This window comes from Mytilus galloprovincialis, chromosome 7 (genome assembly GCF_965363235.1).
Source record: "Mytilus galloprovincialis chromosome 7, xbMytGall1.hap1.1, whole genome shotgun sequence".
Taxonomy (NCBI): domain Eukaryota; kingdom Metazoa; phylum Mollusca; class Bivalvia; order Mytilida; family Mytilidae; genus Mytilus; species Mytilus galloprovincialis.
Genome location: NC_134844.1, coordinates 68627844 through 68651940, shown reverse-complemented (window position 1 = coordinate 68651940; position 24097 = coordinate 68627844). Strand labels below are relative to the sequence as shown.

At 32.9% G+C, this 24097-nt stretch overlaps 2 protein-coding genes across 6 annotated transcripts in view; one reads left to right on the top strand and one right to left on the bottom strand.

Annotated features, from left to right (window-relative positions):
- Positions 1-24097, bottom strand: part of LOC143083543 (dopamine beta-hydroxylase-like) — a 284123-nt gene that overhangs the window by 215481 nt on the left and 44545 nt on the right. For 2 of the 4 annotated variants that reach the window (XM_076259804.1, XM_076259805.1), the window contains exons 3-10: positions 16922-17056; positions 10984-11116; positions 10558-10656; positions 7894-8064; positions 6027-6199; positions 5308-5551; positions 5002-5098; positions 3697-4305 (exon numbers count right to left, since the gene is read on the bottom strand). In XM_076259804.1, coding sequence (XP_076115919.1) covers positions 3780-4305; positions 5002-5098; positions 5308-5551; positions 6027-6199; positions 7894-8064; positions 10558-10656; positions 10984-11116; positions 16922-16984 — 1506 coding nt within the window. In that variant the 5' untranslated portion in view covers positions 16985-17056 and the 3' untranslated portion in view covers positions 3697-3779. Of the gene's footprint in view, positions 1-3696; positions 4306-5001; positions 5099-5307; positions 5552-6026; positions 6200-7893; positions 8065-10557; positions 10657-10983; positions 11117-16921; positions 17200-24097 lie in introns of those variants that run through there. The other 2 variants (XM_076259803.1, XM_076259806.1) reach the window with 2 other exon arrangements.
- Positions 22125-24097, top strand: part of LOC143083541 (uncharacterized) — a 73230-nt gene continuing 71257 nt past the window's right edge. Inside the window, exon 1 of one of the 2 annotated variants that reach the window (XM_076259790.1) lies at positions 22125-22219. The gene's annotated coding sequence lies outside the window, so the exon portion shown is untranslated. The remainder of the gene's footprint in view (positions 22220-24097) is intronic. The other variant, XM_076259792.1, reaches the window with a different exon arrangement.

The window sequence follows — 24097 nt, the reverse complement described above, 5'->3', positions numbered from 1 at the left end:
GATCACAGAAGCAAGGTTATTTGTTTCACTATCAGATATATAGATGATGTTCTTTCCATTAACAATCCGAACTTTTCTGATTGGGTTCCATTATCCCCAAGAACTAGAAATTAAAGAAAAAATAGAAACGGCTTCCTCCGCCTCATTTTTAGACATATACCTCGAATTTGACATACACATTCATCTCAGTACCATAATCAATGACAAAGGAGACCATTTTGAATTTGAAATTATCAATTGCCCCCACCTTAGAAGCAATGTACCAACTTCACCTGCGTCTTGGATATTTATTTCACAACTTATTCGGTATTCAATAGCTTACAGGTCCTACTCAGACTAAAACGTCACCAGTGTCTGAGCAGACAGTTGATGGACCAGGGTATGTCAAAGAACGTCTCTTCTTTTTTCAAAAAAAAAAATCATCGGAAGGTAGCAAGACCTTGTTGATAATTATTCCGTTTCAACTTCACAAATAATACAAGATGGTCTTGAAGTATAGATTATACGTACTGATGCTGTTTTTCATCTTAATACGTGTTATAATGTTCTTTAATTTGTCTTTATTACATTTCTTTTACCGTGTGTTCTTTTTTTTTGGTGATATTCATTTGACATGGCTCTGTACTAATACATCCCGCCATTGTTTTGTTTGCATTACCTTTCATATTTGCTTTGTCCGTGTGACTTTTTGTGTTTCTTTGATACATAATACGTGACTCTGTACTTAAACATCTCACTATTGTGATATTGTTTCTAATATCATTTTTGTATTGTGGTCTTTCGTATTTGATAATGGTTTGCCTAAATGCCCTGTTGTGTTTCTTTTATGCATAATGACGTGGCTCTTTTTTAGAAGAAATACACAATTAACCTACAGAAAAGCAGCAAGAACAAAATTTACTTTCTGCGGAGGATATGCCTTAAGAAATATGGACTATATTATTTGCATACTTTGAAAGACACTATTTTATATCTCTACCTGTGTGACGTTTACAGTATGCCCTCATCTGACTAAGTCAAAGTGCTTAAAACATGTCAATCGTTTATGGGTGGATTAATCATCATAAATAAAATTCAAAAATAAGAAAGCAATGAATAAGGTTGTTACATTTGATATATAGATTTTTGAGCATCTTTGTTAAATATTTGTTAAATATTTGTTTGTTTTTATTGGTATGAAGATACTTGTGGTACTTGTACATTATGTCATTAGTGTTTATAATATTCTCGTATTGTTGTCCTTCATTTTGCCTATGTGCTTTCGGTAGGTCACATTTGTGAAAAGTGAACGACGAGATTGTAGTTACGACATAAGGAACATATCCGATATCATCTGCATAACGAATATTCCAAACGGTCAACCAACTCGTGAGGGCGTCCGTAAAATTTACGAAGTGAGGATTTCTACTTCTTCATTTGGAACTTTTGGTTTAAAAATGAAATGTTCACAATTGGGAAGCTGAAATCATGTCTTTTGTCGTAAAGTTTTGTTTTCAACCGACCCGCATAGTCAATTTCTAGATATAAGTCCTTATCAAATGGCAAAATCTAAAGCTCATACACATCAAACGAATGGATAACAACTGTCATATTCCTGACTTGGTGCAGGTATTTTCTTATGTAGAAAATGGTGGATTAACTCTGGTTTTATAGCGCTAAACCATTCACTTGTATCCCATCGAATTGGAGATAAAGGATACTACAGATACAGTTAAGTCGGCTTCATATCTTGACTTACATCTAGAAATTGACAATGAGGGTCGGTTGAAAACAAAACTTTACGACAAAAGGGATGATTTCAGCTTTCCAATTGTGAACTTTCCATTTCTAAGTAGCAACATTCCAGCAGGACCTGCATACGGGGTATATATCTCCCAATTGATACGATATTCCCGTGCTTGCATTTCCTATCATGATTTTCTTGATAGAGGGTTACTGCTCACTAGGAAGCTATTAAACCAAGAGTTCCAAATGGTGAAGTTGAAATCATCCCTTCGTAAATTTTACGGACGCCATCACGAGTTGGTTGACCGTTATGGAATAAACGTTTCACAAATGATATCGGATATGTTCCTTACGTCGTAACTACAATCCCCTTCCCTTTCATGAATGTGCCCTACCGAATTAGACTATTTACCAGATTTGTAATCACATAAGCAACACGACGGGTGCCACATGTGGAGCAGGATCTGCTTACCCTTCCGGAGCACCTGAGATCCCCCCTAGTTTTTGGTGGGGTTCGTGTTGTTTATTCTTTAGTTTTCTATGTTGTGTCATGTGTACTATTGTTTTTCTGTTTGTCTTTTTCATTTTTAGCTATGGCGTTGTCAGTTTGTTTTAGATTTATGAGTTTGACTGTCCCTTTGGTATCTTTCGTCCCTCTTCAATTAGAACAAAAACAGACAAATATTTAACAAAGAAGCACAAAAAGCATCTGACAAATTTAACAACCACATTCATTGCTAAGAGTCGCGTGTTTGGTGTCAGAATATAAACGTCAATAGTGGATTTCAATAATTATAGGCAATCATATGGCCTTCAACAAGGTGTAACACTACCAAAACATGACTACGTCAAATCCGGTTCCCTGCAAAAAGGGTAGAACAAAATATTCCGTTGAATATGCAATATAGGGAATTAACATTACATTGCAGTAAAAAATATTCTGAGTCATATAAATACATGTCTTAGTTGTTTCAAAGCACCATTCTGTTTTATTTGTTACATAGTTACACCTGTACTTGAAATTTGATTGATTAACTTTCAGTGGTGGTTACATGTATTACCTTAAATGCAATTAAATGTTATTTGAAATTTTGTCTGTTGTAGTGGATAGAACAATTCTTTACTCATGCAAAGTATTTCTATATTCATGATATTTGAAACAAAGATAAATTCTATATTTTTTGTTTAAAGTGCAAATTTAACAAAGACTAATGTGGGTAAAAATATCACGGTGGAATTGATCCTCATTTAGAAAATCCATGCCTAAAGGCGGCCATAAAAGGCAAGGAAAATTTTGAAAACAATTCAAACGAGAAAACTAACAGCCTTATTTATGATATAACAATTTACAAAATTCAAAATATGACAGATATGAGCCAACGACAACCACCTACAGGTTTCTGATTTGAAACAGACACATGAAGAATGTGACCTTGTAAAACAAGCTTGTAAACGCTCAATCCTCCTATGTGTCTAAATTTTATCTTTCTTAAGGCACTTTAACTAGCCATTGGTTTTGTTGAGTTTTTTCACAGACATAAGATATATATATTTATTGATTTTTGGTATTTTCATTCTCTTCAACGAGGTTGACCTTGTGTAACATCTTTTTTATTTTATGTGGTTCAAGGCTTCTTGATTATTCACATATAGTTTTTGTGCTACCTGTATGTTTTATTTTGTTCAGAAATAGTTAAAACTAGCATGTGTACGCGACGACCAGACGGACAGGATGAATCCCTCGTTGCTATTATATACCGCTAGCATTTATTAGAAAGTAGGGGGTATATATATAATGCCGTCTTAACAGATTTCTTTTCAAGATATATGTCATAGTTTATTTAAACAGCAATCATGTATAGTATTATTTGTTTCAATGTCTTTCCAAATAGAGAACTCTATCTTAAAATTAATTCTGTAAGTTTTTGGTTATTATATTATCTTTTGACCTTTCAAAAGTTCTATATACAACTTTAAGTATTAAATCCATTTTTTTTATTTTACATTAAACCTGATGATATATACAATATATTAAGTGTAAAGTGTCAACCACATCACGTTAGAACTGTTCCTATGTCAGAAAAAATGGTATCTGGAACCAGTCCTTTGTAAAATTCCTCACATTTCGTTAAAACATCGTACAAAGCCATCAGTTGTGTATTGGCTTTAACTAGTCTTGTCTCTTTCCATAGATCGTATATGTCACCTTGCAAACAGGGATCTTGTCGAACTTTCCCGATCATTCGCAAACACAGGGGAGAACACGATTTATTTTGTCCACAGTTTCGGATTACCGTATCTACTAACGTGCGGTTAGTTGTGGCTAAATTGGAAATAAAGCTCCGAAAATGACATCCAAAGACAGGAGCATCGATCATGATTTCGCATAGAGGAACGGATCTATAATTCTGACAGTGATGTGAAGGCCAGCTTTGTTTAGGGTAGTATAAAAGTAAACCTTTACACATTTCTCCCCGCCATGAAACATCCCACTCTACAGTATTATTTTCTGAGGTAGAATTGTATTCACAGGTCATCTTCAGCATGTCTCCGGGCAATAACTGTATTGGTTGTTTATACCTGGAAAAGAGTCAAAGATGAAAATTAGAAATAACACTTAAAACATTTTGCGCTTTTGGAGCTTTTTTATTTATTAATCGTCATCAGGAAAGCGCAGACCCAAACATTTGAAAAGCAGAGATGTTTGTAAGGAGCTATGACAAAACGGACTTAAAATGAATAACCGAGTCACTTTTTCGTGTGGGAGTCTAAATTATAGTTTCTCAGTTATAATTTTTTTCAGTATCAGATTCATATTTCATACAAATTATAATACAATATTTGCTGAAAATTTTGTGAAAATACCATTTCTTTTACCAAATAAAAGTACAGCATTATTACATAATGTGGAACTATTCCATAAATTTTCAGGGAATCTATCAAATCCAATATGAATTTTTATGAAAATCAAGATACGACATCACTATTCTAGAGTCTTATTCTTGATATTTTTTAATGCATCTATTGTAGAAGCAAGAATTCAAACATATCATTTTTTTTTCTATTTAAATTTCGATCTCTATAAACCTATGTCTTGGAAATTTTACTGTTGAAAATACTGCAATTTTGATTTTCTCATTGCAAACACACTGGAACAGAGTTAAATATCAATCATATGGTATATTGTCAACCAATATCAAGATATATATATGTAATATACGATCGACATACTACAGAAACAGTTGTACAAAAGATTTCAAAGAATAAAATGCTTACCAAAAATAATGTGGATGAACAACTTTATAATTAGTATCATTTGTGACAATTTGCTGCAGTTTACCACCTCTATGGATCTCTATTTTTTGTTTCCGACCTAAAAACAGAATGAATAAAATAATAATACGTTAATATTTCACAGTAAAAGATCACGATATAATTATAAAGTGTATAACTTCTATATTAGTAATGGACTTCTGCCTTATTTATATAAAAAAAAATGAACGAAAAACAAATATGTAACACATAAACAAACGACAACCACTGAATTACAGGCTATTTTAAAGATTTGTAGTACAAACTTACCTAGCCTGTGCATATGATTCATACCAAGTACAATGTAGATTGGAGATGCCACCTGCAATACAGTACAATCTCCTGGACATGCGCTCACAACTTCAAAAGATTCTCTTCCGGGTGGGACTGAAAAATGTGTTACTTCTAAAGGTGAAACTCCTGCATCAAACCTCCTGAGTTTTGGTGTGTAATATAAAGTCATCCCGGAACTGTCGGTGTATCCTTGACGTCGGGTAGGATTGTAGTATTGAAACTAAAGAAATGTTAACATGGCATGAAAATATCTGTTAAAATTTGGATTGAGTATATAATAAAACTTTGCAGAAGTTCTTTTGTAGTTTGATTAGTGAGATAAAATTAATTATATAAAATTGTTTCCTTATATCATGAAAAAATTCACTAGCAAGTGCATTGATTATTGTGCTATTATATTTTGTCGTTACAGCTGACATGTTCTACTTATCTCTCCCACTTTTGATAGTACAATTAGGAACCCTTGCAACAACTCTTTTAGTGGTCTGTATAGGAAGTGCGTTGCAAGGCTTAATTTCTGACAAGATCCAAATACCCGTCTCATTTTCCTCAAATTTCCACGACCTTCATCCGGGTGATCTTTATTACAGTCAGGGAATACATGTTGTATTTATTGTTAATCTGTTCTCATCCTGAAAGTGTATGAAATGTTTGCCACTGGACATTAAGCAAATATATTTATAACTGATACATACAGCTACCATGACTTGTCTAAATCCTTTAATACCAATCCTTACTCCAGCTTCAGCAGGCATACACGTCTGGGGAACGCCTGCTGTGTACCCTGTAATGATTTCTTGACAGGGAGTTGTGGGTATACCATTACAAAGATATGCTCTGTCTGTTCTATTGAATTGCCTTCTGGGATCTAAAACAATAACCGACATTGATTATCATTCTTTTGATTTCGGTATGATGGATTATACCCTGAACATTGTAGGTTTAACTGTAAAGATGAAAGCACATTTCAGCGGCAAATATCACGATTTATGGACGCCATTATTATGTTAACCGAAAATGCGACATTGTTTGGGATTTAAAGACACTTACTAGGTTTCTAATGGTCCCAATCAATCAACAAAAGTTACCAATATCTTCCAATCAGATTGTAAGAAAGCATTAAGCCCGCATACTGTCCATCGTTCAACTCTATATCGAGGAGGCGGTAATAAATGTGTCACAGATGACCATGCATAAGTTTCAATTCTCGTAGCTAAAATTCCATTCATCTTTTAACTATTATGGCATCATCGGAATTTCACTTGTCATGCGTAACATGACAATTATCACGTGCGGAGCAGAAACTGAACATCGTTCTAAAGCATCTGACTTAATATCTTGTTTATCGTCGATGAGTTCTTTGAATCTTAATTTCGTTGTGTTGGGTTTTTTCCTCGTCTTTTGGTTACTTTTCTTTTGGCAGCCAATCATAAACACATTACTTACTGTAGTATGAGCTATGATTTAAAGGTTCTTGGTTAACAAGAAGTGAAACAATTTAAAAGAAAAACACAACTAAAAACGAAACACATTAATTGCATGCAGACGTCTATACTTAAAACAACCACTGGACAAGACTTATAGAGTCTCCTGATTTCAGACTTGCACATACAAAATGTGGATGAATTGAATTGTTTGCTCTCAATCCACGTCTAAACGGTTTGTGGTGGAACATCAATTGGATCTATCTATATTTTTATAACAACGATTATGAAAAAAAATGTTATATTATCAAATGACGCATATGTAATTGGCGATGGTATATTATATAGATTTGATATAAGATTTTTTGTTGTGGCAATCAGTATGACCATTACTTAGGAACATAGTAGCCATTCATGACGAAAAGTGCATATCAAACAGTATGAAAATTTTACATTAATTATTATTGAGTAAAAGAAACCAATATGCAAAGGAAATGCCAAACAAGGACAAGATATATATGGTAAATGGTAGATAATCCAAAGTAAATTATTTACGTTCGATACCTAAGTTACACGTAAGTCCAATTAGTCACAATTACTTGTTATATTGATGGTTGCTTCTCACTAAGACGAAAATTTGTATCTTAACTGAACAGAGAATCTCTACGATCTTTCATCAATACAAAATTCCATATTGACAAATACATACATCAGAGGTATACAAAATAAGACAACAACTTACAAGGTTCCTAACTTGTAATGGGCCTTGTACGTAGATTTAGATAAAATGGCGGACCAGTTTAGATACGCCCGTCACATTTTCAACGAATACATTTTCAATTACTCCTCAATGTCATATCAGAAATTTATTTATTTTAAAAATCTAAAGGAGCTTATTTTGATAGATAAAATCAACTCATTAAAGTTTCATGAAAATATGTTTAAGTGTTTTGAGTTATTGTTGACAGTTCGGCATGTTGACGACGGACGGACGGACGGGTGGACAAACTACGGTATCCCATGACACACCCCTTAAACGGGCGAAAAAACAAGACAAACCATCATTGAATACAGAAAATCAACAGCATACCTCCATACATATGCTCAATTGCAAGTATTTTGGTATAATTATACTTACCACAACCGAATACAGTAATTCCGTGTAATATCTGAGAGTTGTCTTTAATTGGCAAGGCAGCAATCACGTGATATTCTGCGTCACTTGGAAGACTGAATAGCGAACACACGTAGGATACTCTCCTTGCAGGTACATAAGACAACGGTAGTCGTAGAGTTACATTTTTAACATCTAAAAAATAAATCATACACATTAGCAAGTATACACTGAAGTATAGTTGGCAAGGTCAAAAATGAAAACATTGGCATAATATTATAATAATCATCACAAAATAATACTTTATAAAAGAGGGACTAAAGATACTCAATTCAATTCAATTCAATTCAATATTTTATTGGAAAGAGCACAATAGAGGCGTGATCCAAATACAGACAATTATAATATTAAAACAACACATAAATGAAATAAAGATTCATGTAACAAGTCATGAGCCAATTCTATGTATACAAATACATTATAAACTGATATTGATACCATAAACTTATATTTCAGTATTATTCTAGATTTTCATATATTTGCTTAAAACACACAATATAAGATTTATATATATATATATATATATATATATATATATATATGCATATGCACAAACTAATGTAAAAGATTATTATCTGGTGAAACGGTATGGTGGTCTCTCAAATCAAGAGCTTCTTCAATATACATACAAATAGATTTTAATTCCTTTTCAGACATAAGATCTAACATTTTGAATATTTGAATTAATATCATTAATTTTATATTTAGATCTAATTTTGTTATATTGCGGACATTCAATCAAGAAATGATTCTCATTTTCAATTTTTCCTGTGCAAAATTTACAAAATCTCTCATTAGATGGTATTTTTGGTCTTGCATACCTCCCAGTTTCTATTGCTAATGAGTGTGCACTAATTCTTAATTTAGTGAGTTTTTTTCTAAGGTATTTAGGAATATTAAAATTTAAATATTCTTGTTGTTTAAATTTAGTATAAATTTTACTAAAAAATAAAAGTTTACCACAGTTTCCATCTTTTATCTTAGAAAGTTCAAATATAATTTTATTTTTGTAGAAATCTTCTAGTTTCTGTTTGAAATTACTATTACAATGCTTGTTAAAGGGTATTCCAATATATTTCATTAATTCAGATAGTTTATAAGACCATGAATTTTCTCTATTTGTGAGAGTTTTGTCTACTTCATACTAGAGGAACAGTCAAACTCATAAATCGAAAATAAACTGACAACACCATGGCTAAAATTAAAAATACAAACTGACAAACAATAGTACACATGGCACAACATATACAACTTAAGAATAAGCAACAAGAAACCCACCAAAAACTAGGGGTGATATGTCATGCGTCTGAAGCGCACTTTGGATCTGTGTAGAAACGCCAATTTGAAAGCCACTTAGCAACGTAACAATGGAAGATAAAAAAAAAAACAAGAGCCTAAAACTAATAGCCAAATTCATTTAAAGCCGACTGAGTTAAAACCTTAGTTACTTTTTAAAATAATTATTAAACTTATTAACTAGCAAAAAAGAAACGTTTGTTAATTATATAGATCATCCCAGTAATGAGGTATTGACTTCTGAGCTGATGACTGATAATTCACTAACAGAGTAATCGACCCAGACAGTGTTGTAAAATAGGAAACAACACTTTATAAAGTCTATGCTTCCGAAGCGTCTTTCAAGATCTACCTTCACTATATATAGGAACGTAGTGAGTCAAACCATGCCTATGTCTTATAAATCATATCAGTGTTCAACTATTCACTACTGAGCTGATGATACCATTGGGGAATGATAGTCCACCAGCCGTTATCGACCCAGTGCTGTAAAAATGAAAACAACACTTTATTTTGAAGCTTCTTTCTAGATTAACCTTCACAAGAACGCCTTAGAGCCGAACATTAATAAAAACCCAAGGATACACAAGAATCGAAACAGTTGAAAATTTAAATAAACAAAAAGAACATAAACATAATAGCCAAATTAATCTAAGGGTCCAGGCCTCTGGGAGTTGAAACCTTAGTTTCCTGATAATTCATGTATTCATAAAAGGACAATTTAAGACCAAAATTGTTAAAACCATGTCAGTACTGAACTAATGACTACTCAGCTGGTGATACCCTCGGAGGCTGATAGTCCACCAACAGTTTAATTAACCCAGTGCTGTTAAAAATTGAAAACAATACTTCATAAATTTCATGCGACAAAAGCGCACTAATACAGTGACATAATTTGCTTGAATACACGTTCTTTTAGACCCAAACAGATAGGAAAATTGTCGTTGCATTAAATATACCTATTGGTGGTCTTTTGCTTTTTTCTGCTCTATTATCGGTTTCTTGTTTCTTGGAAGCATTCCCGTGTCTATTCTTTATTTCGTCGTAGGACTTTTGAACTTTTTATGGACATTTGCGCTTTTATATATATATATGTATAAGACAATTGCGCTTTTACAATATTTCCTTCTTCTTTTTTAATGTTTTAGACCGCGTTCCTGTGAACTAAATATTTCATGAAAAACGCAAAAATCCGGTCAATTTGTTACAAACGTATCATAATTTACAGAGCATGTCCACAGCGTTTGAAGCGCAAATGTTCTATCGTGTTACATGAAAAATAAAATGACGCAAAAGACCTGTGCACCGTTATGCTATCGATATATATTATACCTGTTGCATTTATTCCATCGCAAGCTGGCATTTCGTTGTTACATTGAAGTGAACCATTTCTACTTTGACACGTCTCGCTGTCCCATGGTTCGCATATTCCTACAATAACAAGTGGAGAAAAAATTAAGAAGTTTGTATGACCCTGACCCAGTCTGGGGCATGATGTTCGGTGGTTGTCGTTTGTTGTTGTTCCTATGTCTTTCTCTTTTTTCATATTGATTAGACCGTTAGTTTACATGTTTGAAATGTTTTAGGCTAGTCATTTTAGATCCCTTTATAGCTTGCTGTTCGATATGAGCTAATGCTCAATCATGTTGAAGAGTGTACTCTAACCTGAATACGTATATTTTGATAGTTGTCTCATTTACACTCCTACCATGTTGACATCTTCTTATAGTTTTTAATGATTCTTTATATAACTTGTACCTGGATGTGAGAGAGGTGGGTATAACGGTTGTTTGCTACCAGGAGTCCATAAACACCATGGGTCACCTAACTCATATCCGTTGTACCGTCCATCTTGGTCAGAATCCTTCCAACATAAATCGGTTGTCCATTTCTATTAAGATAAAATACTGTTAAAAGTATTTCATTTGTATCAGTTCTAATTGTAAAGTGAAAATACGATATTATTATTCTATCAATTAGGGTTTACCATTTCTATATTCTAAAAATATTTCTGCCATTTTTCTCTATTGTTTATACCATTTGCCTATTTTTCTCTATTCTTTATATCTTATCACCTAAATATTCTTTATTCTTCAATTCTTGATTCAATTTTCTCTTTTCTATATACTAGTATTGTTTACCCCTTATCAGCTATTCTGTTAATCCCGATCCACACCCTTATCAGTATACGGAAACAGGGGCGGATCCAGCCATTTTAAAAAGGGAGGGTTCCCAACCCAGGACAAAAGGGGGGTCCAACTATATGTCCCCATTCAAATGCATTGATCGTCCCAAAAAAAAGGTGGGGTTCCAACCATCGGACCCCCCTCCCCCTGGGTCCGCCACTGAGAAAAACTCGAAATGGTTGGTGTTGACGTAACAAGTAAACCCCTTAAATTGGACGATTTTTGTTTTGTGAAAAAATAATTATGTATAAGTTGATTGACTTATAAATGGTAGAAACACAAATCAAATACGTTTTTTTAATAGGGATATAAAATCAATTATTTCATTCGCATACATCAATCATCAATCCGTTTCTCCGTCCACATGTACCGAGATTGTACAATATGTGATGTTTACAATGGCTATTAATTAGTCTTAAACTTGTAAAAGTCAAACTATCATAAAAAGTTGGAAAATTGCTGTGAAACAAAAAAGTGTTCATAGAACACAGATGCCCCTAGCGAACTTTCATTTGCTATGTTCAGTGGACAGTGATATTGAGGTCAACAATAAGTTGGCATTAAAATCAGAAAGATCATATCATGGGGAATATGTACTAAGTTTTAAGTTGATTGGACTTTTAACTTCAACAAATACTACCTTGACCAAAAACTGAAGCGGGACAAACGGAACGGACGAACGAACGCACCAAAACACATAATACCCATAAATGAGGCATTAAAAATTAAAAATAGAGAATGTATCTATTGGCGTTTTAAAGGGACATAACTCCAGAACGATGAAAGTGACGCCTCCCAAACTCAAATTCGACCTGCATGTGTTTTGTGGTAACATAAATTGTTTATAAGTTTAGAAACTGTTGGTTGAAGCAAACTTAAGTTAGAGAACGGAAAATAATTTTCGAACGTACGTAAAGACAGACTTAATGTTTCGCATAAAAAAAAACTGTCAACAGTGGTCAAAATGGTGAAAAGAACATTATCTCAAATGTGTATTAAAAAACGAAAATCTTTTCCATATGCTTATACTACTGTTTTGGGGAAACCTCTTTGATCATTCCTCGTGTGATCATTTAACGAATGACCAAAAATTGGCACAAGGCCATTCGAATTAAACTTCAACTTATTTGTATGATATTAAATCATTTCAGTTTGTTTTAACCAACTATGCATTCGTGCCATATTGTCTGTTTTGATGATGCTGTGTATAAAACACCGCAGCTAAACTGGCTCCCCTTAGAAAGATCTAGAATGATTTACGAGGGTTATTTGAAACTAGAATAATCAGTTCCTTGCACAAGGACGATATGGACATGATGGATATAGTGGCTGTCTTCAGAAGTTCAAAATTTGCATTTTTCATAATTGAATAACATATGAATATTTTATTAATTACTTGTCACTTTTGTTGTAAAATTTGACATTATATGTAACATTCTTATTTGTAGCAGGAAATTTAAAACATCGTTTTCACTCCAACAATCGTGTATCGATACATTACATTTATAATAAGGAATTTAGACAAAAAAAAAGAAAATTATGGGAAATGTGACTATTGGATTCGAATACTGATCTCGACTATGTTTTCATCTACAATATTTGACCGCGATACAATGATTGTATGAATACATCAGCTATCTGTCTCGAAGGCCGAGTTTAAAGAAGAAGTACAACAATTTGTCAAACAAAGCTTGTGGATTTTAGAAATCCTGGCAACATCCTCAAATAACAGGACTGATCGAATCGTCACAACTCGGCCGATACCGTATATATACGCGTACCCCCTGCTTCTAACGGCGGGTAGCGGAGTCACTAGAGGCTTAACGATTGAGGACTGATCGACACATTACAAAACTCAGCAAACCGTAATCTTTTGATTAATTGCTTGATTGATTGGTGTTTAACGCCACTTTTAGCATCATTGTGCTATTTCGTGATGGTCAGTTTGGCTTGATGAATGAAACCAGAAATGTGTTGTCCGAAGAGATCCAGCATCAGCTAGTGATACATTATATAAAAAAAGAAGAAGTGGTATGATTGCCAATGAGACAACTATCCACAAAAGACCAAAATGACACAGGCATTAACAACTGTAGGTCACCGTACGGCCTCCAACAATTAGCAAAGCCCATACCGCATAGTCAGCTTCAAAGGCCCCGATAAGACAATGTAAAACAATTCAAACGAGAAAACTAACGGCCTTTTTTATATTAAAAAAAATGAACGAAAAACAAATATGTAACACATAAACAAACGACAACCACTGAATTACAGGCTCCTCAGTGACTTGGGACAGGCACATACATAAATAATGTGGCGGGGTTAAACATGTTAGAGGGATCCCAACCCTCCACCTAACCTGGGACATGGTATAACAGTACAACATAAGAACAAACTATAAAAATCAGTTGAAAAATGCTTAACTCATCAGATAGACAAAAATACAAGTGGACGTGGCCGGGTACTTATAAATCCCGACACAAAAAGACACAATGAACAGATCTGAGAGTACTCGCAGTTATCTGACAGCTAGTTCAAAGCCACTAACAACTAATAAAAAAATCATGCATCTAAGACTAAACTATCAATCCGTACACATCCAACATCCAATGAATTTAGTGTAAAGACGTCATAAACAGCCAGAGAAAAACATGACCTTGTGCAATACCAAGTTACAGGTATCGACAGATTGTAGATCCATGAATATGTATATGTATATACCATACTAGTAATATTTAGTTAGCTTTTAATTTACTGATAATAAAATCAATATTTATACCAATAAAAACAATATTCAATGATCATATTACAGTGTTGAATAGGTAACCTTTTAGAATAAGTATATTTAAAGGAGCGACAAGTTTACATGGATCATTTCTAAATTTCCGGGCACGGTTAACAACATTTCCGTAAAAATGAGGATGTTCTATCCCGTTTGAAATAAGTTTTCTACAGGTACCACCAAACTTCATAACCAAATCTTTATATCTATGGAAAAATTTAGTAAAGGTTTTAAGTAATTTATGGTAACGATATCCCTGACGGTTTAATAATTTACCAGTAATACATAGATTGTGTTCGTTAAAATCAAAAACATCACAACAGACACGGGCATAGCGAACGAGTTGTGAAATATAAACACCGTAAGATGGTGCCAAAGGAACATCACCATCTAAAAATGGAAAATTAACAATAGGGAACGGAAAATCGTCTCTTTTGTCGTAAATTTCAGTGTGGAGTTTCCCGTTTAAAACCGAAATATCTAAATCCAGGAAAGGACAGTTATTACCGAATAAATTTGATTTATTTAAAGTAAGTTCCTTGGGGTAAATTCAAGCAGTATATTGAGAAAATTCTTGATTATTTAACGAAAAAATATCATCAAGATAACGGTAAGTGTTGTTGAATTTATCAATTAAATGCAATTTCGACGGTTCTTTACTGAGTTTAGTCATAAACTGTGATTCGTAACAGTACAAAAACAAGTCTGCTATTAAAGGGCACAATCAGTGCCCATGGGGATACCTACAACCTGTCGATAAACTTTGTTGCCGAAACGTAAATAAATATTATCAAGGAGAAAATTAAAAGCTTCAATCATCTCATCATATCTCCAGTAAGTATATCTAGCATATTTACTTTTCTCATTAGAGAAAAAGGCTTTAAATGAATTGCAGCAAATATATTTACATTCAGCTTTACCAAACGACCATTTAATTAAATAGGAAAACTTTTGTTTAATAAGATAGTGCGGAAGTGTAGTGTAAAGAGTAGAAAAATAAAAACTATCAACAAAATCAAAAGGACCATCAAAAGCACGTAATTTATCTAAAAACATCCAAAGAATTTTTTTACACTCCAAAAATGGTTTATACCACTATGTTCATATATTTTATTACAATAGTTTATGATAAGCTCTTTAATAGCAGTTAATGAACTAGTTAAGAGCACCGAAAGATTAGTTGTAGAACACTTACTAGAGGCCGAGATGAAACGATATTTAAATGGTTTTTTGTGTAGTTTATTCATATAAGAATCAAGAATTTTTTTATCAGATTTTCCCCGTTTACACCACTTTTTACAAAACGATTAGTACGATTACTTGCACAACTCGGCCACCGAGGCCTCTTAAAAATCTTTTGATTTTCTTTGATGAAATTCCATCAATACGTACTAGTTTAAGTTTACATCTAATTTTTTTACTTTTATATTTTACAAATGGGCGTCAATTTTCTCTAGTTACAAAATACATTAAAACAGATATTTCCTATCAAATATGAGGACATTGGTCATTGTACTTTCGTTATTCGATGTAACAGACCATTTATATGGCAGCTTTATTGCCTATATATGTAAATGCCTGTCCTGGGTTCATGACCTTAGAAATATTTGACGATTATATAAAGAAGCAAATCATGGGGCTAATGTGGCGTATTTTATAATGATTCTAGAAGTCACTATAGTATTTTTACATTTTAAATTAATAAAAATCTGATTTTCTATGCTCCAAGTAGTCAGCGAGTTACGTTATATTTCTGACTTTTAAGAAGGTCGGCTATTGCACTGTCATCTCACAGATGATTACTAGCAATAAAGGATTATTTATTTTTCTGTGTTGTTTTTTGTTATCATAATTATTCTCTATTCTTTATAGATTTGGCCAATTATTATTTATTCTTTATATTTGGGCTATCCATTATTCTCTCTTCTTTATTTGTTTATTGCCCTATTTTTCTCTTTTATCTTTTGTTGAATTTTCTGCACATTTCCCCCATTATTCTCTATTATGTAAAGCCCCTCTAGAGTTGATTGTCTTCTATAGTCACGATCGCCATGTTGGCTTAATTGACCGCAATATGCCAGCAACATTAAAAGTGTTTCGAATAATTCTTAAGTTGCTTACATGGAATATTTGTAAAAAGGTAAAAAGTTTACGGAAATGCAATATAAGCGGTAGGTGACGGTGCTTTATATAAGATGTTTTACTAGATAATTTGTGATGGCAACAAGCGAGGAATATTGATATAATACAGTTTAATGGTATAATCAAGCGTCATGAAACATTATGGGTCACCTATAACATACATTTTCAAAAATGGTTCATCAAATTATGATTGCGTCCGTAAAACTTCAGTCGAAGAGACGACTTCAATTTTACCATTTGAGTTCCTTTGTACAATTTAGTTTTCTTGAGAGCAATGATTGACCAATGAATCTTTAAAACAGAGATAACTTTCTGTTTTCCCCAGACTGAATTGGACGACGTTTTATTTGCTGGTTACCAATTTCCTCCTTTGTCTTCTTGCATGAACTCTATACTGCTAGATACGTACCTCTTTCAATATCTGTCAAAAGTCAGAAGTGTATCTATACTTGTTTGTTGTTTGTTTGTTTCTAATGCTCTTTAAAACCACAATTGTTCAATCATGGTGCGTCACCAAAGGACAGATTCAGTTTCCAGACACATGTGGTCATTTATGATCATGTATGATAAATATTAGCATACTTACGAAACCATTTAGTTTGAAGTCTTCACCAAATGGATTTCGCGGCCCAGAGCCCAGTGGTCCCATATGACCAACACCTTTCCATATCTGTGTGGCATCGCATGGGTCTTTAACATTTAGTCCATTTGGAATAAAGGCCTGAAATTGATAATATCCAAAACATTTATAACAAGACGAGAACAACAACACTATACTAATAATATGCATAGTACAAATGTAAAAATTTCTGTCGCTACATAAATAAACCTCGTTCCTGACAAGTATGAATATATAAAAAGTGATTCAAGTCATTTCATTAGGACAGGTAGAACAGGTTAGATAATAATTACTCTGATAAATGTGTAGTGTTGTGATACGCTCGGGAGTGTGGTCTTTTATTAGACCGATCTTAGAGAAATTTTAGATGGTCATTGTCGGTATTTGAATTTTTAACCAACATTTTTGTCAGAAAAAGTGCCCTTGATATACGTGTTTGTAAAATGTGCACCATAAACGTCAAAATATAATTTTTGGAATACTTATATTATGTATATATTATGATGTTTAACCCATTTCTGGATAAAGAGACACTAATAAATTCATTCACATATACTTGCCTGTAATGTGAAATAAAACAAAAAATCACCATGGTGGGAGTTCAGCGTCCAATGTCAAATATAATTTTTGGAATACTTATATTATGTATATATTATGATGTTTAACCCATTTCTGGATAAAGAGACACTAATAAATTCATTCACATATACTTGCCTGTAATGTGAAATAAAACAAAAAATCACCATGGTGGGAGTTCAGCGTCCAATGTCAAATATAATTTTTGGAATACTTATATTATGTATATATTATGATGTTTAACCCATTTCTGGATAAAGAGACACTAATAAATTCATTCACATATACTTGCCTGCAATGTGAAATAAAACGAAAAATCACCATGGTGGGAGTTCAGCGTCCAATGTCTGAGTAATCTACAAAAACTTCAACTGTACGAACACCATTGTAATACCAGGTGGACAAACATAAGAGTCACATTTTAACGTGCGTTGCCGCAATGTAGAAGCCCAAATACCTCAGTGGCGGATCCAGGGGGGGGGGGGTCCGGGGGTGCGCACCCCCCTTTATTTTTGCCGATCAATGCATTTGTATCGGGACATATGTTTTGCACCCCTTTGCACCCCCCCCCCCTTTGCCCTGGGTTAGCACCCCCCATTTCGAAAATTCCTGTATTCGCCCCTGTACCTAGACACATTACCGATATTACCCAACATTTGGTTAATGAAAAATGTAGGACTATGAAATATTTTCGAAATACTCTGTTTAAACGATCCTAGTTTTTCCTGGAATAATTCCATTTTGGTTGGAAATCATTAATCAAAATGATATCGTTAATTGTATATGCGTGAAGTTTAAACTTGTGAATTTTCCTTCTGGTTTTGACGTAGCCAGCATTTGGGTAGCAGATTTTCTTTGTTTTCTTAATGACAAATGAAGTGTTATTTATCTTAACTTGGAGGTTTTGTGCTTTCTTCCTTGTCTATCATGAGTGTTTGTTTACCTGGAAATTTCATACTCATTTCCATTGGTTAGTATTAATCCAAGTCCATCAACATGGATTTTTTTCTCTGAAATATGATAAATTGCCATAGAATCAATTAAAGTCCGACACATTCAGTGAAAGTTTGTGGTCAAAATTTTCAAGCAGATTTACATAATAAAAAAATGTGATGATGTCAATATTCTTAAACTTGGATGCCTCACATTTTGATATGTAGACGGACATTGACAGAGAGGCTAAAGTTACCAGAGTTTATAACTTATAAGTCACACAGTCGCGGATTCAGAGGGGGCGTAGAGGGCGCCACGCCCCCCTTTTTTGCTGGCACTTTTTTTTTTTTTATAAAATGATTAATAATCAGCCTAGACTTTGTGAATTTTGTTGTGTATTTAATTTTAATGCGACAGTTCTCCACTTATAAAGATATTTTTCGCTCGTATTCACTGTAATATATATTATTGATTATGTCAAAGTTATGTGATTCGCTACGGTGGAGTTGACAAGTATGTCGAAAAAAATCCGTCACTCAGTCATTTTGAAATTCAGATTACAGTAACACATGTTTAGGATAAGGATGATGCCTTCAAAGTATTGAGCAAGGACGTATTGACTTCTTTATCACAATTCCACCCAACAGAAAATTATACTCCATTACACTCTAAAAAAAACCGGGCGTATTAAATGCATTTTACACTTATTTTATGTTTTTTAGCCAAAAAAAATGGTCCCCAAAATTTATTACTTCCCCCCCTTCCAAAATCCTGGATCCACCCCTGTCACACAACTGAGAAACTAAACTGACAACACCATGTCTAAATATAAAAAAAGAGGCAAACAGACAAACTTAGTACATAAAATAAGGTAGAAAACTATTTTAGACAAATTGAGCAACACGGACGCCACTAAAATCTGGGAGTGATCCCAGGTTCTCCGAACGGGTAAGCAGCAGATCCTATTTCACATGTTGAACCTGTCAGTTTTTATGATAGTGTTATATTAAAATTTTGTCTTTGGCAATTCATAATTTTACTATAACAAGAATTGCCAAAGATAAAATTTTGATATACCAATAGTACAGACTCGGTAATGACTCTTATTCGGTAACTTAGTCTGAGCCTCACATGTTTTTATTTTCCATCAAGACTTTCTCCGGAATTTATTCAAAACGAGTTCAATTTTATAACGTCTTTCAATCTTTGGTATTTACAGAAGCAAAAAACGAAATGATGCACATATTAAAAACTTCACATCTATTAGACAATCAAAAAGTAAGAAAACTTCAGTATCATCAATACTAAGCCTTGTATTGTCTCGTGTACAACTGCTTGAATAAAATCATACTCGGGTTGAATATATAATGCAGCAGTATTTCCAAAAAACACATACTTACTAGCAATAAAAATTAATATCCTATGTAAATTATAAAATCATATTGCATCAGAATCTCGCGGCATTTCTACTTGTATGTTATACTTTGCATTTACCCAACAAGGAGAGCAGGAACAATTTGATAGTGCGTGTTTCCAAATTAAAAGAGGGATGAAAGATACCAAAGGGACAGTCAAACTCATAAATCTAAAACAAACTGACAACGCGATGGCTAAAAATGAAAAAGACAAACAGCACACATGCCATAACATAGAACACTAAATATTAAACAACACCAACCCCACCAAAAAACTTGGGGTGATCTCAGGTTACGTTATTTTTCTGTTACGCTAAATGGTAGCAATATCTGACGTTGCGTCTTCATGATAGTCTTATATCTACATACAATCCTAAAAAGTAGTGTTTCTGCTTTTCTGTATATATATATAGTGACAATTCTACCTATGTATAACTTTGCCTGATCATCACGTTTAAACTAGGTAAACATATATTCAATTTAATTTTAAAATAATCGGAATGTATTTGCGTGAGAAATCTTAATTATTTTGTTTTAAACATCCAGCCCTTGCAAAAACTACATCACATGTATCCGTGCATTGAAAAAAAAAAGAATATGCCATAATGATTTTTATTATATTTTTATTTTGTTTAATTCTCAGTCATTTTATTTCAATTTTGATTTCTTGATTGCTTGACGATTTTTCAATTGATGTCAACTGGGAACAGTATAATCTGTACATATCCAGAAATCAACGCCACTTTGCTTATTTGAATATTATACTAAAGAAATCGGATACGGGTCACGGAATTACATTAAAATGATAGGGAATTTTGAAAAAATGTCTGTTTTAATTTTAATTTAAGTGATAGACAGGTTGCCGGGGCAGAAAATGAATATACACAACATTATACACCATTTAAACGAAACATAATGACTGTTGTTGCAAAAATACAGGTTCCTGAGCTATTTTAAAAATCGAAGCGAGAGGCTTTTAATATTGCAGTGTAAAATACAGGCTAAAATGGCTGAAACGTCAAATTTGCAAACTTAGTGTTGAAAATTGGCCTACAAGGTCATTACAAAAACAGGTTGCCGGGGTGAAATATGAAACTTGAATTGCCAAAGAATAAGCAAGTCCAAACCTTGTATGTGTAGTCGTTGAACTCTAGGTTCCCACGTAAAATTAAAATGTCACTATTTCAAGAAGAATAAACTCACGAAGGCACGAAAAATTCTCTAAATTCGCGTTCATTGTTTTGATTTTGACCGCCTGACAACTTTACGGAAATATCAAAGTGATTGTAAAAAAGGACTCTGTGACGGGCAACCTATAATATCCGTGTTTTAAAGATTTTAATGATATCAAGCCTATCAAGCCAGTCCAGTTCAAAGTACTATCACGTGGTACAATTCTCATTTACATATTATGAATAAGAATAAGAATAAGAATAAGAATACTTTATTAATCCAATTATGGACCCTTGCGGGTTTTAAATTTCATACAATGATTACAATGATTTGTTATAACAATGAAATAATAAAATGAAATACATGACAATAGAACTCTGAACAGTTATTGCATGCACATGGAATAGAAAGTAATATGGGAGACAATCAAATAATTTCTGTAAGGATTATTCCCCTTTAAACAGATATGGTGTTTTGAGTTGCATACAAATGATATGCAGCCTCAACTGATTAGATATAAGGGTATTTTTCTCCCATGTACACACAGCAACCAATTACTAGATATTTATGTATATAATTATATTTTTTGACAATTGCAGGAATATGATAAGCACCTTAGAGTTTTACTGCAGTTTGTTTATAAGCATTTACATAATAATAGAAGAAATATGCATACACATAGAGAAATGTGCACTTAAATTAAATTTTTGAATTTAAAAAATATATATATAGATAAACTAAAAGAGATTTAGCCATTAACAGAATTTGTGGATCTCAATTGAATATTAATTAGCAAAACCACTACTAATTTCTGGCTATGATCTGTATCTGTATGTATACGTTGAAGACACCAATTCTGGCTTTTACTCAAAGTATAACTAGCGTTGATATATAAGTTCCTGATGCCAAACACTTAAAAAATGACCAATTCAGTTTACCATATATATATATGATTATATATATGAATATATATAACAAAAAATTTCTATAATGATTTTCCGGATGTTATTTTCCGATTTCGACATTAGTTTAGAATTTGTTTTGTTCTCTAGACTTTACATATTATGATTAGAAAGCTCCTGGAAATTTCCGAAAGGAAGGGGCGGGAACGACTCGCTGCACTAATCAAGTGTAGGAAATAAGTCGTTTTTCTCTTTACAGATTAATGGTAAATGTATAAGATATGTAATAGATCCAAAGATAAATCTTTAATATGATATATTTTAAAAACAAGAATGCATTTTTCTGTCACATGAGAAATTAAAATAGGCAAAATTGTTGACTGGTGTAAAAAGAGGAAGAGAGCACAAAACAGTTAAAAATCAAAAACAAATAAAATCAGACGGCACCATGATCGAAAAAATATCCCTGACTTATAGATTAATAAGCCAATGAACACTGCACAGAAAAATAAAGATTGGACAACACAAAGACAATGAAAAACCATGTTCAAACTCTATTGATGCTCTGCGTTGTAGGGTAGAAGCATGGGGGAGGGGGTCCTGATCCCAAAATCCCGGGCTTAAAAACATAAAATCCTGAGGCCCCAAATTAAAGGACATTTAAATCCTGACATCCAGATATTCGAAAAAGACTTCCTGGATTGGGAAAGCATCAATCACGAAATTCCTGAGCTTAAAAACAGCTGATCCCGAAGTCTCGGTAAAGGTCCTTCCCTCCCTCAGGGTAATCTGTTTCTGCTCTACCAGTTTCACCCATCATGTTACTTAGTGCAAGTAAATATTTGGTGATCAGTGAGTCACATTCTTTCATATAACAATCATGACAATTGAATGAAAAAAGGACAGGATTGTGGCTACAGTACTGTCAGTAGGTGAACAGTATTCGTAAGTCACTATAAGTTCAATGTCTGCCAATTTGAGATGCAGATATTCTGCAACAGGAGAGTCCTCTTAAAGCTAATTTTAAGTGTAGTGGTGGTCCTGATGTCTGACTTATAGTTTGTGTTAGATTCTAGAATTATTGGTATTTACTATAAAAGATAAACATGATGAATCTCATAATTACCTCTTTTTCTTCTAATACCACAAATTACCTGCATCAATTTGTGAAATTATCGCATGTTTGAGAAGATCCTCATAAATGGGTGTTATCCCCATGCATAAATATATATATTTTGCACTGAAAAATTTGATATCAATTTACAGTAATATTTTTTTTTTCTGCTTCATATTGACTATCAAATACCCAACCTGTATAATTTATTGTAATCTAGTATAGTCAGTCAGGGGCATTACTTAAACAAGTAACAATTAAAATTACCTATACAAGTAATGTTGAAAACGAGGCTTATTTAAATATAACTTATATAAGTTATTTTTCTGAATATTATTTTTATAGGTGTCCAAGAATGCAGATTTTACTAGCTTTAAATAATTTTCACAGTTATCTGGTTATTTTTCCCTTGATATATAAAAACTAATTCTTCAGAAACACTAATTAACTTTCCACGCACTTATCTTTCATACCGATGCTTCTGGGTCAAAGATTGGTCTCTTGGGACTATTACATTATCATTTTCCTCTAAAATCTTGAAGGTAGACTGATATAAATAGATAGATACTTGTGAATTAATTAAGACCTGAAGTTATTTATAATTTGTAACCTAAATCAATTACAAATGTGCCTTAGATAAGTGTAATTGCTATTTTTTTCAAAAATGTTTAAAATAACTTATTCAAGTAATATTTTTGTTATTATTTTCAAAGTAACCCTTCATCTCTATACTCCTCTCAAATTTGATAAATTCTTTATTTTATGATATAAAATGTAGTTTAAAATCATGAAAACTACATTTAGTCTATGTTTCTATTGAAAATTAAAATAACTCTATTAAGTAATTTTATTGTATTTAAAATAAAAAATTACTTACATAAGTAATTAAAAAAAATAACTTGGTTAAGTAACGCCCCTGACTGATAGTGGCTAAATATATAAATGGCAGTCACTTTTGCGTCTACCAATAAAATTTGAGGCAAAATAGATGCACCAGTTTTCCTCATTTTGTTATTATAATATTATTTAG